This window comes from Aquarana catesbeiana, linkage group LG08 (assembly GCF_042186555.1).
Source record: "Aquarana catesbeiana isolate 2022-GZ linkage group LG08, ASM4218655v1, whole genome shotgun sequence".
NCBI classification, from domain to species: domain Eukaryota; kingdom Metazoa; phylum Chordata; class Amphibia; order Anura; family Ranidae; genus Aquarana; species Aquarana catesbeiana.
The window spans coordinates 152,594,530-152,607,982 of NC_133331.1; the positions used below are offsets into that span (position 1 = coordinate 152,594,530).

Consider the following 13,453-nt stretch of genomic DNA (forward strand, 5'->3'; position numbering starts at 1 on the left):
AATACTGCTTACTATGCCATAGCCAACAACAGAGCCAAATATCACACTGAGATTGCATGAGATCTGGCACTGGCGTTAATGTTGGCAACAAAAACACATTAGAAGACAGCCATGTCATGATGATGTCATACATTTAAACTGATGGCACGGGATTTGGGAGCAGGGAAAAAGAATAATAACATGGCTACAGAGAAAACAAGGAGGAAAGAACATTATTTAAATGTATGCGTTTATTTTACAATAATAAATATAGTAATAGTGGTAGTTTAATATGCTGGAGGATAAGTCTTTTACAAGCAATATTGCTTGATCAATGACCAAACTCCAGCCAGCTGATTCCACGTCGAACAAGCTGACTGCAAAACAAAAACAGATTATTTTAGTTCTTGCCGCCCACAGAACACATACAGTCAGGTCCATAAATATTGGGACATCCACACAATTCTAATCTTTTTGGCTCTATACACCACCACAATGGATTTGAAATGGAACGAACAAGATGTGCTTTAACCGCAGACTTTCAGCTTTAATTTGAGGGTATTTACAATCCAAATCAGGTGAACGGTGTAGGAATTACAACAGTTTATATATGTATCTCCCACTTTTTAAGGGACCAAAAGTAATGGGACAATCGGCTGCTCAGCTGTTCCATGGCCAGGAGTGTGTTATTCCCTCATTATCCCATTTACAAGGAGCAGATAAAAGGTCCAGAGTTCATTTCAAGTGTGCTATTTGCATTTGGAATCTGTTGCTGTCAACTCTCAATATGAGATCCAAAGAGCTGTCACTATCAGTGAAGCAAGCCATCGTTAGGCTGAAAAAACAAAACAAACCCATCAGAGAGACAGCAAAAACATTAGGTGTGGCCAAATCAACTGTTTGGAACATCCTTAAAAAGAAAGAACACACCGGTGAGCTCAGCAACACTAAAAGACCCGGAAGACCACGGAAAACAACTGTGGTGGATGACCAAAGAATTCTTTCCCTGGTGAAGAAAACGCCCTTCACAACAGTTGGCCAGATCAAGAACACTCTGCAAGGAGGTAGGGGTATGTGTGTCAAAGTCAACAATCAAGAGAAGACTTCACCAGAGTGAATACAGAGGGTTCACCACAAGATGTAAACCATTGGTGAGCCTCAAAAACAGGAAGGCCAGATTAGAGTTTGCCAAACAACATCTAAAAAAGCCTTCACAGTTCTGGAACAACATCCTATGGACAGATGAGACCAAGATCAACTTGTACCAGAGTGATGGGAAAAGAAGAGTATGGAGAAGGAAGGGAACTGCTCATGATCCAAAACATACCACCTCATCAGTGAAGCATGGTGGTGGTAGTGTCATGGCATGGGCATGTATGGCTGCCAATGGAACTGGTTCTCTTGTATTTATTGATGATGTGACTGCTGACAAAAGCAGCAGGATGAATTCTGAAGTGTTTCGGGCAATATTATCTGCTCATATTCAGAAAAATGCTTCAGAACTCATTGGACGGCGCTTCACAGTACAGATGGACAATGACCCGAAGCATACTGCGAAAGCAACCAAAGAGTTTTTTAAGGTAAAGAAGTGGAATGTTATGCAATGGCCAAGTCAATCACCTGACCTGAATCCGATTTGAGCATGCATTTCACTTGCTGAAGACAAAACTGAAGGGAAAATGCCCCAAGAACAAGCAGGAACTGAAGACGGTTGCAATAGAGGCCTGGCAGAGCATCACCAGGGATGAAACCCAGCGTCAGGTGATGTCTATGTGTTCCAGACTTCAGGCTGTAATTGACTACAAAGGATTTGCAACCAAGTATTAAAAAGTGAAAGTTTGATGGATGATTGTTAATCTGTCCCATTACTTTTGGTCCCTTAAAAAGTGGGAGGCACATATACAAACTGTTGTAATTCCTACACCGTTCACCAGATTTGGATGTAAATACCCTCAAATTAAACCTGAAAGTCTGCAGTTAAAGCACATCGTGTTCGTTTCATTTCAAATCCATTGTGGTGGTGTATAGAGCCAAAAAAGATTAGAATTGTGTCGATGTCCCAATATTTATGGACCTGACTGTATGTGTAAGCAGCAAAGATAGTGGGCTTGAATGTCCACACACCCTTCACACACATCTGCATTCATGGACAACCAAGATTTTCGTGCTTATTACGTGCTCCCAGCACAGTAACTGAGCTGTCATAGATGCTCTCTACTCATGATAGGAAGCTGGCAAGACGGGTTTCCAGTCGAATCAGATTGGTCAAGCGATTGGGACATTAGTCCCACCCCTGAGCGTAAAGGCCCAATTAAAGGGCAAAGCCGAACAGCCAGCTTCTGTTGGACCGGCTGTCATACACACGGGATGAATGTCTGTGGGTTTTTATTGAACCGGTCAATGTCGCCCAACATTCAGCCCATGTCTACTAGGCTTTAGCCCCCATGCAAACTCCCACCAATACCTGTTGAGCTTGCCGGTGAAGTCCATCATTCAGCTTCCTGTGATGGCGTGACAATGATGCTGCAATGCTTCTGAATTCAGAGCAGTCTGAATTCATGTAGGCTGTGCCTGCTTGCACTACACTGACATGGAAAAATGTTGCAAGGGGCATGGCTATTGGCATTATCACTGCTGATTCACAAACTTGTAACTTCTCAGTGAGTACCTGGCCACATCTAGGACTGCCAATTGCTTTCTGGAGTGACAGCACTGCCTCTGTTGTGGAAACTCTTCTACTGTGAACTGCCATATCTGAGAAGGGGAGTGTTAGAGGTCCAAATGAGCCAGGGAAGGTAAAGGAAGTTTTTTTGTTTACTTTATGAGGTTTATACTTGGTACTTAGACTGTCATACAGGAGCCTTTGGTTAGCAAGCCAATCAGTTTAAAATAGAATTGGAATGTAAAACTTTATGTAGATATTTTTTTTTCCTATTTTATAAGTGATCACGTACACTCTATTATCAGCTGAATAAGGAGGTCAGAGACCTGAGGGAGGTGAAACAGCAGCCCACTGAACTTCCAAGTGAATGGCTGTGCAGGGGGTGTGCATCAGCACATGTCTGATCATTGGAGGAGGGCAGAAGAGCGTGGGGACTGGCAGGAACACCGGGTATTTCACACAAAAAAAGCAATACGAAGAGAACAGGATACTTTTTCATACACGTACATGATACAAAAGACACATATCAGAAATGAAAAGTTGGGGTTAACATATTCATTCATTTAAACATGTCACATTGGTTTTGAAAATTAGAAAACTTCCTTCTGATTACCTTACTTTGGTCCCATATACCTGCACCGCATGTGACAATGCTTGGGCCTAGCAATTGGCCTGGATGGCATAAAGAGGTCAGGTTGGGTGTACAGCCCATGTCCATGCTGAACTCCAGGATAAGCAAATACTGTCTAAATATAAGAGGTATATGTATTTTTATTTGATTATTGGTGCCCCTTGTGTAATTCGCAAGTGTTTGCTGTAATACAAACAAGTCATTACGGCTCTCTCTCCTTGTGCAAAGGTGGCTGGTCCTTTATCCTGCTGTTTTCTGCAGGCAGCCTACAGTATAAGTGGGAGCACTGTTGGGTCCCTCCCACAGCTCTATTTTCTGTATAAGCTATGTACAGCAAAGTGATGATGTCACCACTAGTTTTTCAAGATATCTGGGTTTATAAATGCATGGGGTTGACTCAAAGTATATCCTTTGCAACTATTGAGGAATATATTTGCAGCTGAAATCTACCAAGTACCAGTACAAAGAACCAGGGTGGATAAAAATCAATGATTTTATAAAACAAATCAAAAAAATCTGATTGTTTTTTAATTTAAATCAGATGATTTTTTTGATTTTTATCAAATTTATTTTAATAAAGTGCTTTTGGAGTAAAAATCTATCTAATGATAGTTTTCTATTTAGAATACATTAATAATTTAGTTTATTCAGCATGAAATAAAGCTTTGTTATGTAGCATGAGGCTGTATATTCTGCAATATTTACTTTTTTTGGTAAACTCATTCAATGAATCCAAGCTCTGCAAGCTGAGATAACAAGCACTGTATTGATGCATTCACACAATTTCACAGTAACTATGAGATAAAACAAAGTTCAGGAATATTCCTTTATCCCATTGTTTTGCAAATCTATGTACACTACAAACTGTATAATTATTTGAAGAGAAATGCATCTGTACCAGGCTCTAAGTGTGAGGAGGAAGGGCAAGCAGTAAAAATGAATGTGAAACCTTCTAAGCAGCTTATAAACCCTGTGATCTTTCTGCACATAGCTTGAAGTGCTTTATTCCTCCCTTAAGGTGCAAAATGGCTGCGGGCCGTAAAAAAGGCCCAATTTGGGAATTTTTACTAACCTGACAGCTTATTATTCTAAATAGGAAACCTTCATTATGTTTGCAAATATTAAAGATTCTAACTACCAGCAAGAATGAGTCCTTAAAGAGCACCTGTCATTTCAGATCCATCATTACAGCGCCTGTTAGCGGACATCCACTCACCTGCTGTCACCACGTCCCTCACCTTGTTGTGTCACTGCCACATCACCAGCCGTCCCATTAAAGTGGATGGGACTGTCGGTGAGTCAACAGCGGGTCAGAGGAGGAGCTGCTGCAGGACAGAGATGACAGTTGCTCTTTAAAAATTATGATAATAATAAATCGACTTGATTTAAATCAAATCCACCCAGCAAAGAATTGTTAGTTAACTTGTTACTCTCTCCCGGGGCAGCCAGTACTCAACGCTCTAGGTTGTAAGCGGGTACCTCAGCATCCTCGTGTATGATGCAGTGCTGTTGCATTTGCAATGTACTTGATGCTGTCGGAGTGCCTGTAACAGCCTGAGCACTTAAAGGAGTTGTAAACCCTCATGGTTTTTCACCTTAATGCAATCTGTGCATTAAGGTAAAAAACCTTCTGTGCTTCAGCTTCCCCCCAGAGCCCCCCCCCCCTTTTTCCTTACCTGAGCCCGATCGTTCCAGCGACGAGCACAGAAGTTCCAGCCGCTGTCTTGGGTACTCATTGGACAGACTGATAGCAGCAGGAGCCATTGGCTCCCGCTGCTGTCAATCAAATCCAGTGAAACGGGAGTCGGGGGCAGGGCAGAGTCCTGCTGTCTGTGTCAATGGACACAGCAACAGGACTCGGGAGTGCGCCCACATGAGTGGCCCCCATGGGGGGGCATCCGATGAAGAGGAGGGGCCATGAGCGCCACCGGGGGACCCCAGAAAAGGAGGATCGGGGCCGCTCTGTGCAAAACCCTTACACAGAGTAGGGGAGTAACATGTTTGTTATTTAAAAAAACAAAAAAAACCTTTGCAATCACTTTAAGAGAAGAACCTGTGGGGGGAGCTGTCTTATAGCGTGGAGGGAGCCTATGGGAGAGGGATTAGGTGAGTAAAAGTCCTTTTTAGTGGTACCCTAGGCATAAACAAGCATTTAACTCTTGTAGTGTGGGGAGGGAAGAGAAGCCAACACAAGTGAATTTTTTTGGTTTTTCCAAGAGCTGGCCTGGAGTTCAGCTTTAAACTGAACCTATGACAGGATCATAGACAATCAACTAATTTAATTTGCAGAATAAGACTTGGATTCAAGGCTGTACCCCATTTCTCACCCCATCCCCCCCGTCTCTGATGCTGCAACTCATTTTGCTTCTGTTCCCCTAAAATCTCCCTAATAGCCAGTGTAATTTAATGAAGGCTGTTCGAAAGGTGCACTGATCAGTTCCAGGCACGTGGTTACAGGGATGCTATGATACAGCAAACAAAGCTCTCCCAGAAGGGCCCGAAATGGTGGCACTCACTTTGCTGTAAGCTGTGCTATGCAAAGTTCACGAAGGAAAACATTTGTAGCTGTACAATGCCATTCTTAAGGTATTAGGGTGCAATCTTTCTCTCTGGGGCAGTGGATGGTGTTCCATTGTTTGGACACAGATCTTGAAGCACAAGCAGTATCAAGAAAAAGATAAATCAAGAATAAAGGCTCCTGTATAGACAAAGGTATATACGTATTAGTTGCTATTGTGAAATATTAATTTACTTTTTAAAGCAACAGTTTTTTGCAAATCACTAGGTAGCAAATGTTCATGGATAATTGCAGCTTGTGCCCAATTTGAGCCTTCTTTCTACAGCTGTAAGGCTCGGGTTTACACTGAGGTGACCTGTCAGGCGACTTAGACATCTGACAAGTCGTGCTCCATGCAGTGCAATGGAACCGTTCTAATCTGAGCGACTCAAGTCGCTCTGACTTAGAAAAAGGTTCCTGTACCTTTTGGGGGCGACTTCGGAGTGGCTTGCATTCACTTCTATTACAGAAGTCATTTGCAAGCTGTGCTGAAGTCGTGCTGTACGCAGAACTTTAAAGCCGCCCCAGTGTGAACCGAGACTTACTTAGTCAAACTGAACATCTTTGGCTCAGATATGTTCTGGTTATAGACTAGACTTACCGGCAACTGAAATCAAAAGTCCCACAAGTTTAGCACTGATTGCAAGTACAGCCACAGACTGATCAAAATTTCAGTTTAAGATCCTCATTAAAAAAAGCACACACATGCACAAGCAGCTGGTCAAACACACAAAAATCATGCTGGGCCAGCTCTTGGACCATTATGATCATTAGCACAACAGGAAGGTGTCACCTGGGAGGAGGATCTAAATAATGAGCATCAAAGTATATGCTGTAGATAAGAGAATATGTTTCATGATCACGCACTCAGCCAATACATTTGTATAACTCTGTAAAAACTAAGGTATGCTAGGGATTTTTATCCATTTTTTAAAGTCTACCTTATGGTCAGGCAAACACTACAATTTAAACAATACAATCTACCACAAATCCAATCTAAACAAAATCTGGGAAAAAAACATCTGGAATTTGATTTGTTGATATGACACCATAGCCATATACCACAGTATTTCAGTTGCATATTTTTTTCTTCACTTCATTGTGAAATAATGTTTGTAAATCAATTTAATCGAAATTTAAAGGAATTGTTACATTGATTGCCAAATAATGCTGTTTACTATGTTTGAGGCTGTGTGTTTATTAGTAATTCCAGTCTGCCATCTAGTGGCCAATTCCTATATATTGTCTTTTAGTTGTAACAAAAAAAGCTTAGCAGCAAGGTTTGAGTTCAGAAAAGCTCTACCTTTAGACCCCTTTTACATTGAACATGCTGGTCGTTAGCGTTAAAGCGCCGCTCGTTTTAGTGGCGCTTTAGCGTTATTTATGCTGCGCTTAAATAAAAGCTGGAGTTAAACTTGAAGAAGAGGTGAAGAAAGAAATAGAATTTTTTTTAATTCATAGTAAATTTCTTTTCTCCACATTCTTTGGAAGACATTGCTCTGCTTTAGATAATGATTAGGTAGTGCAACCTGCAGGAGAAGGACACTAGGTAAAACTAGACAGCAAAAGACAGTCTCTGCTGGTGGTCTAAAATCCCCACACTGTAACAAGCTTAGTCGTTTTTGCATTTTTTTCACACATTAAAAAAATTATTTTAGGTCTGAATATTAGCAATGGTGGCCCCTCATGCAGGGCGCACGGGCGGCAACCCCCCCCCCCCCCCTCAATCCATGCGCTCGGCCCCCTAGAGAGAGGCTGGGTATACAGAGAGGCTGTGTATATATAGAGAGGCTGGGTATATACAGAGAGGCTAGGTATACAGAGAGGCTAGGTATACAGAGAGGCTGGGTATACAGAGAGGCTAGGTATACAGAGAGGCTGGGTATATACAGAAAGGCTAGGTATACAGAGAGGCTGGGTATATACAGAGAGGCTAGGTATACAGAGAGGCTGGGTATATCCAGAGAGGCTAGGTATACAGAAAGGATGGGTATATAGAGAGGCTAGGTATACAGAGAGACATGGTAAATGAAAAGCTGACGGCCATACTTTCAGACACGCATGATAAATTCCTTGGGATCTGGCAGCCCTGGGTTTTTTCTTTCCCTTACTCTTTTTACATCTCCTTCTATCTCATTGGGCCACCAGGCTTGAGCCTGGCTGACATGGTCACATGGTTAATGTTCAGCATTGCTATATTGTATACCCTCGATATTATATCTTTAGAATAGGTGGTTTGATAATACGCTGCATCCAAACACGAATGAGGGCGTTTTCTATCTACACTCTAAGCAGCCTGTTCCAGGATATTGTATCTCTAAGAGGGGATACTTATCCCCCAATCGTTCTACCTTATGGATCTGAACATATCAATGCACTCCTTTTTTTATTTGTCTTCCTTTTTCTCATGGTATTTTATGTTTATCTCCTATGTGACCATAGATGTGATGAGCTGTTATGTCGAACAAATTACTAATAAAACCCTTTGTACAAGAAATATGGTAGTGGCAGCATCATGTTGTGGAGATGCTTTTTTTTTAGCAGGAACATGGAAGCTTGTCGGAGTTGATGGGAAGATAGATGGAGCCAAATACAGGGCAATCTTAGAAGAAAACCTGTTAGAGTTTGCAAAAGACTTGAGACTGCGGCGGAGGATCACCTTCCAGCAGGACAATGACCCTAAACATTAGAGGTGCGCATCTTCACTTGCCTAACGATTCGATTCGATTACGATTATCAGGTCAACGATTTGATTCGATTCGATTCCGCGATGCATCAAGATTACTGCGCGCGGTTTTCATAAAAAAAAAATTCAAGCAGTCAGGAGAACTCTATTTTTTTTTTTTTTTTTTAATCTGTTCTTAAAAAAAAAAAAAAAACACAATAGGCATGATACAGGAGATGTCAGAGACTGCAGACATGATACAGGAGATGGTCAGAGACTGCAGACATGATACAGGAGATGGTCAGAGACTGCAGACATGATACAGGAGATGGTCAGAGACTGGGGACATGGTACAGGAGATGGTCAGAGACTGCAGACGTGATACAGGAGATGGTCAGAGACTGCAGACATAGTACAGGAGATGGTCAGAGACTGCAGACGTGATACAGGAGATGATCAGAGACTGCAGACATAATACAGGAGATGGTCAGGGACTGCAGACATGATACGGGAGATGGTCAGAGACTGCAGACATAATACAGGAGATGGTCAGAGACTGGGGACATTATACAGGAGATGGTCAGAGACTGCAGACATAATACAGGAGATGGTCAGAGACTGCAAACATAATACAGGAGATGGTCAGAGACTGCAGATATAGTACAGGAGATGGTCAGAGATTGCAGACATGATACAGGAGATGGTCAGAGACTGCAGACATGATACAGGAGATGGTCAGAGACTGCAGACATGATGCACAAAGTAGCCAGCATTGGGTTATAATGCGCTGCTGCTGCTGCCATGGAGACAGAGACCAGCGCTGTCAATAGCGGTGCCAGGACAGCAACCCTGGTTGTTTGCCCACTGGTCCACTGTCGGAGGATTCCCCCATCCACCTGGAATGTGTAGATGAGGAATTGTTTTTTTTTTTCTTTCAGTGTCATGACCAAACGAAAAAAAAAAAAAAAAAAAAGATCAATATATGGGCTGCATAAGTGGCTTAGTGCTAACTGGATCTTGGAAGAACAGAGTGGGGGAGGGAGACAGATAGGGGAGAGAAAGGGACAGTTCAGTGATGAATGTGTAATGAACAATGCAATGCTCACTTATTCAGGGACGAGGCTGGAAGTTCACACAGCTTGGAATGTGGAGCTGCTGACTGTTCTTCATATCTCCCACGCACACCCCCTCCTCTCTCTCTCTCCTTCACAGCTGTGTCGGGATAGGAGAGTGGGCGGACTGGGCAGACACAGGGAGAGAGGAGGAGGAGGAGGGGGGGGCAGCTGTATGCATCGTAATCTCTGTCCGTTGCTGGGAGGGGGGAGTGAGCTTCGCTGGGCTGTGTGAGACGAGTGTCAGAGACACTCCGCTCAGCTGCAGCCACCAGCCCCTAAATGTACACACTGATTCTCCCGTCAGTCTGTATCCTCAAACTGTCACAGGGATAATGGGGGGCTGGAAACACTGCAATGTCCCCCACAGTGCAGGATCTCCAGGGACTTCGGCAACCCCGATTGTCCTGACGCTCCCACGGATGTGATGACAGCTACAGTGATCTGTCTCACAGCTCCGTGGGGCTCTGCACCCCACACATCGGGGAGATAAGAGAGGACGTTGTCCAGTGTCTGAGGAGGGGGAGAGCCTGGGTGGGGGCAGTAGCTGAGGATACATCTCCCATTGACGGGGAACGGCGCCAGGCTTAGCCAGCCGATCGGTGGCTTGTCATCTCCAGCAGACACTGCTGTGCGGGGGAGGAGCCGTAATGACGTCATGCATAATCGATTACGGCCGGATACCGCATCGATGCCGAATCGGGAAAGGCAGAATCGTGATGCATCGATGCGGCGATCATTTTCAACACCCCTACTAAACATACAGCCAGAGCTACAATGGGATGGTTTAGATCAAAGCATATTCATGTGTTAGAATGGCCCAGTCAAAGTCCAGACCTATATCCAATTGTGAATCTGTGGCAAGACTTGAAAATTGCTGTTCACAGACGCTCTCCATCCAATCTGACAGAGCTTGAGCTATTTTGAAAAGAAGAATGGGCAAAAATGTCACTCTAGATGTGCAAGGCTGGTAGAGACATACCCAAAAAGACTTGCAGCTGTAATTGCAGAGAAAGGTGGTTCAACAAAGTATTGACACCATCACATAAAATCCAAATAAAATACATTTACTTTTTTGGTTTTAATATGACAAAATGTGTAAAAAAAGGGTATGAATACTTCAAGGCACTGTTCAAGACACTGTATAGTAAACGCCTCCTATCAGCCATAAATTATCTCAGGGTATAGAGATCTCACTCGCTTAAGGTGCATCCTAAGAATTCAGCAGCAAAAGGGAGATTTCGTTCCACTCCTTATCAGTATGGTGATCCAAAGGTATCAGGCACATGAAATAGTCGACTGGTAATCACTCCCCACATGTACAGAGAAAGGAAGACTTTGTAGTGTTATACGTTTTAAAACCAGGCATTTATTAAAAGCATTAGCTGCACTTACATTTACGAAATGTAAAACCAGTGAAGCAAAAACACTACCAAGCACAGCAGCGGTCAGCACCAGCCTGCTCGTGCGGAATGATGTCACAGAATTGGCTCCACCCAACACATTTCCCCATAATAGGCATCAACTGGGAAAGGACCCCACCCATGCAATCCAATTCTGATGCAGACAAAAAAGGGTCCTGCACCAGTTTGGTCCAAATGCGGTGCGATTTGAGCCATACAAATCTATGGCTCAAATGGCACCCCAGAGACACCGCATGTAATTCGCACAGGAATGTGCTGCAATTCCTGTGCAAATTACATGCAGTGTGTCGCACCGCAGCAGTGAGAACCCAGGCTTAGTGTGGTAAAATTGATTATCTGAGAATAACTTTTTTTTATGTACAGGAAACCAAGCAAAATGCAGTCGCAACTGTGCCTCAAATCAGCAGTGCAATGGGAAAAGTAAAGTTGGGAATTATTTAGCATACATTTCCTTTGCAAACAAACCATGTATAATTTCATCTTTACGTGAGATCATTTAATTATTTTCTGATTGATTGCCAGGGGGAATAATGTAAGAAAATCTAAATAATGTGAAATTAGTTACTTCCATGAATATGTAAAGTAAGGCGAAAAAAAAAAAATCTTACCAAGATGATGTCCTCCACTCTCTATGAGATCGTTCACCCTCCTTGCAACTCTGGCTACTGCTTCTCCCATCCTTTTTGCGTTCAAACGATGCTCTTCCTCCAGTGCTTACCTGACAATAACAAAACAGATAATAACAGCTGTGCAATCTTTTCAAGAGTCTACTACTGAAATCTCACAGTTGCAAACTTGTAAACAGAAAAAAATGAATACAAGTGTCAGAAATTAGTTGAAATTTTTGTGAGCTGTTTTTTCTGTATTAAATAATGACTCACCCAAAACCAATTTCTTGCTTTTAGGCAAACTACATTCCTACAAGTGCAGGACAACAGGACAGGACAACTCAGCAGGACAGCTGAGCGTTCAACGTTCAAGTAAATGTTACGTAAAAATCATGCCATGAAAAGTCGTGAAAATGAAAAGAGGAAACACTTGGGAAAGGAAAATGGCTGCACACCCCAAAGGAAATTTCAAAAAAGGGAATTTTCCCCCAAAAACGAAGGGGTTTTCTAGGCAGCAAAAAACTAATGCAAAAGGTATAAAATATTAATAATTTTATTTAAACATAGGACAGTAGAGTAAAAAACATGAACTGTGTACAAAAATTGTAAGAAGCACAGGAGCATGTACAGGGCTACACATAAATGATGCAATGAACAAGCACTTGGATAGTCCTGACGCGTTTCGACCCCATCGGGTCTTCTAGTTACCAAAAGTATGCGTGTAGCCAAGTCTCCTGAGCCTAAGACTTTCAAAAAGCCTCCACTTTTCGGTCCAAGCCTGGAGTCCCCCAGCCAGCCAACACCCCGAAAAGGGGGAGTCAAGCAGCAACTGCGCAACTTACGATGAATTACACATATGGGATGCCCCGCATTTGGCAAAGGGCCGTGTGTGGATCAGCGGCACCTGTGATCTGGACATCAAGCAGTAGCATCAGTCAGTGCATATAAGGAACGTATTTGGTTTATTTGTGTGAACTTATATGAATCAAATAATAATAATGATACTCCTAATTTCATAGAGTTTTTTTTAGGCTATTAGGCCTAGGTTATAACAATGATTGGAGTTTATGATCGAAAATTATTTAGACATAATAGGTATGTGTAATGTGAATGATTTGGAAGGGATAGGGAGGACGAAGAAGGAAAAGAGAAAGAAAAGAAGAGAAAGAAGGAAGAAAGGAAAAAAAGGGGGTAAAGAGAAGATAAAGGGAGGAAAGGGGAGCAAGTCCAGACCTGGGCTCCCGGTCCAGCCATCTTCCCCCTCTGGGTGATTTGTCTGTATCACTGTGCTTCTTCCTGGCAGGGGGAGACAGGCGTAGGGCCCTGTGCCTATCTACACGTCCACCAGGGGGCTGGTCCCTCTGGGACGTGACCTCTCCCTGCCAGCGGCGTCCCGAATCCTTCCGGGCGCCGTGACTGTGCCTGCGCATGCACTGCGGTGCGCGCGCATGCACGTGATGTCACAACGCCGCGTTATTACGTCGGAAAGGACAGCGGAGCCGGGACATTGTCCTTCGGAACGCTGGGTGACCTACACTGGAGTGCTGACACTGTCAGCATTGTCCCTGCGTTGGTAATTAAGGGCGGGGTGGCTAGCTTGCACCTGTGACTCCCATCGGCAACCAATCAGTGCTTCACTCATTATATTTAAGGTGAGTAGATCCCTATGGGATCTTTCATTCGATCCCCACTGCTCCAACAGGAAGCACAGCCATATAGGCTCCTCCATTACAGGTATCTTTTCACCCTTCTCACCACAACATTTTTCTATTTGTTAGTTTATGTCCTAAATACTTGTCACATATCCTCATTATA

General features: G+C 43.2%; 1 protein-coding gene across 2 annotated transcripts in view; it reads right to left on the reverse strand.

Annotated features, from left to right (window-relative positions):
• The window catches only part of LRRC20 (leucine rich repeat containing 20), a 626,217-nt gene that overhangs the window by 558,799 nt on the left and 53,965 nt on the right, over window positions 1-13,453 (reverse strand). For both annotated transcript variants that reach the window (XM_073596571.1, XM_073596572.1), the window contains exon 2: window positions 11,639-11,748. In XM_073596571.1, coding sequence (XP_073452672.1) covers window positions 11,639-11,708 — 70 coding nt within the window. In that variant the 5' untranslated portion in view covers window positions 11,709-11,748. The remainder of the gene's footprint in view (window positions 1-11,638; window positions 11,749-13,453) is intronic.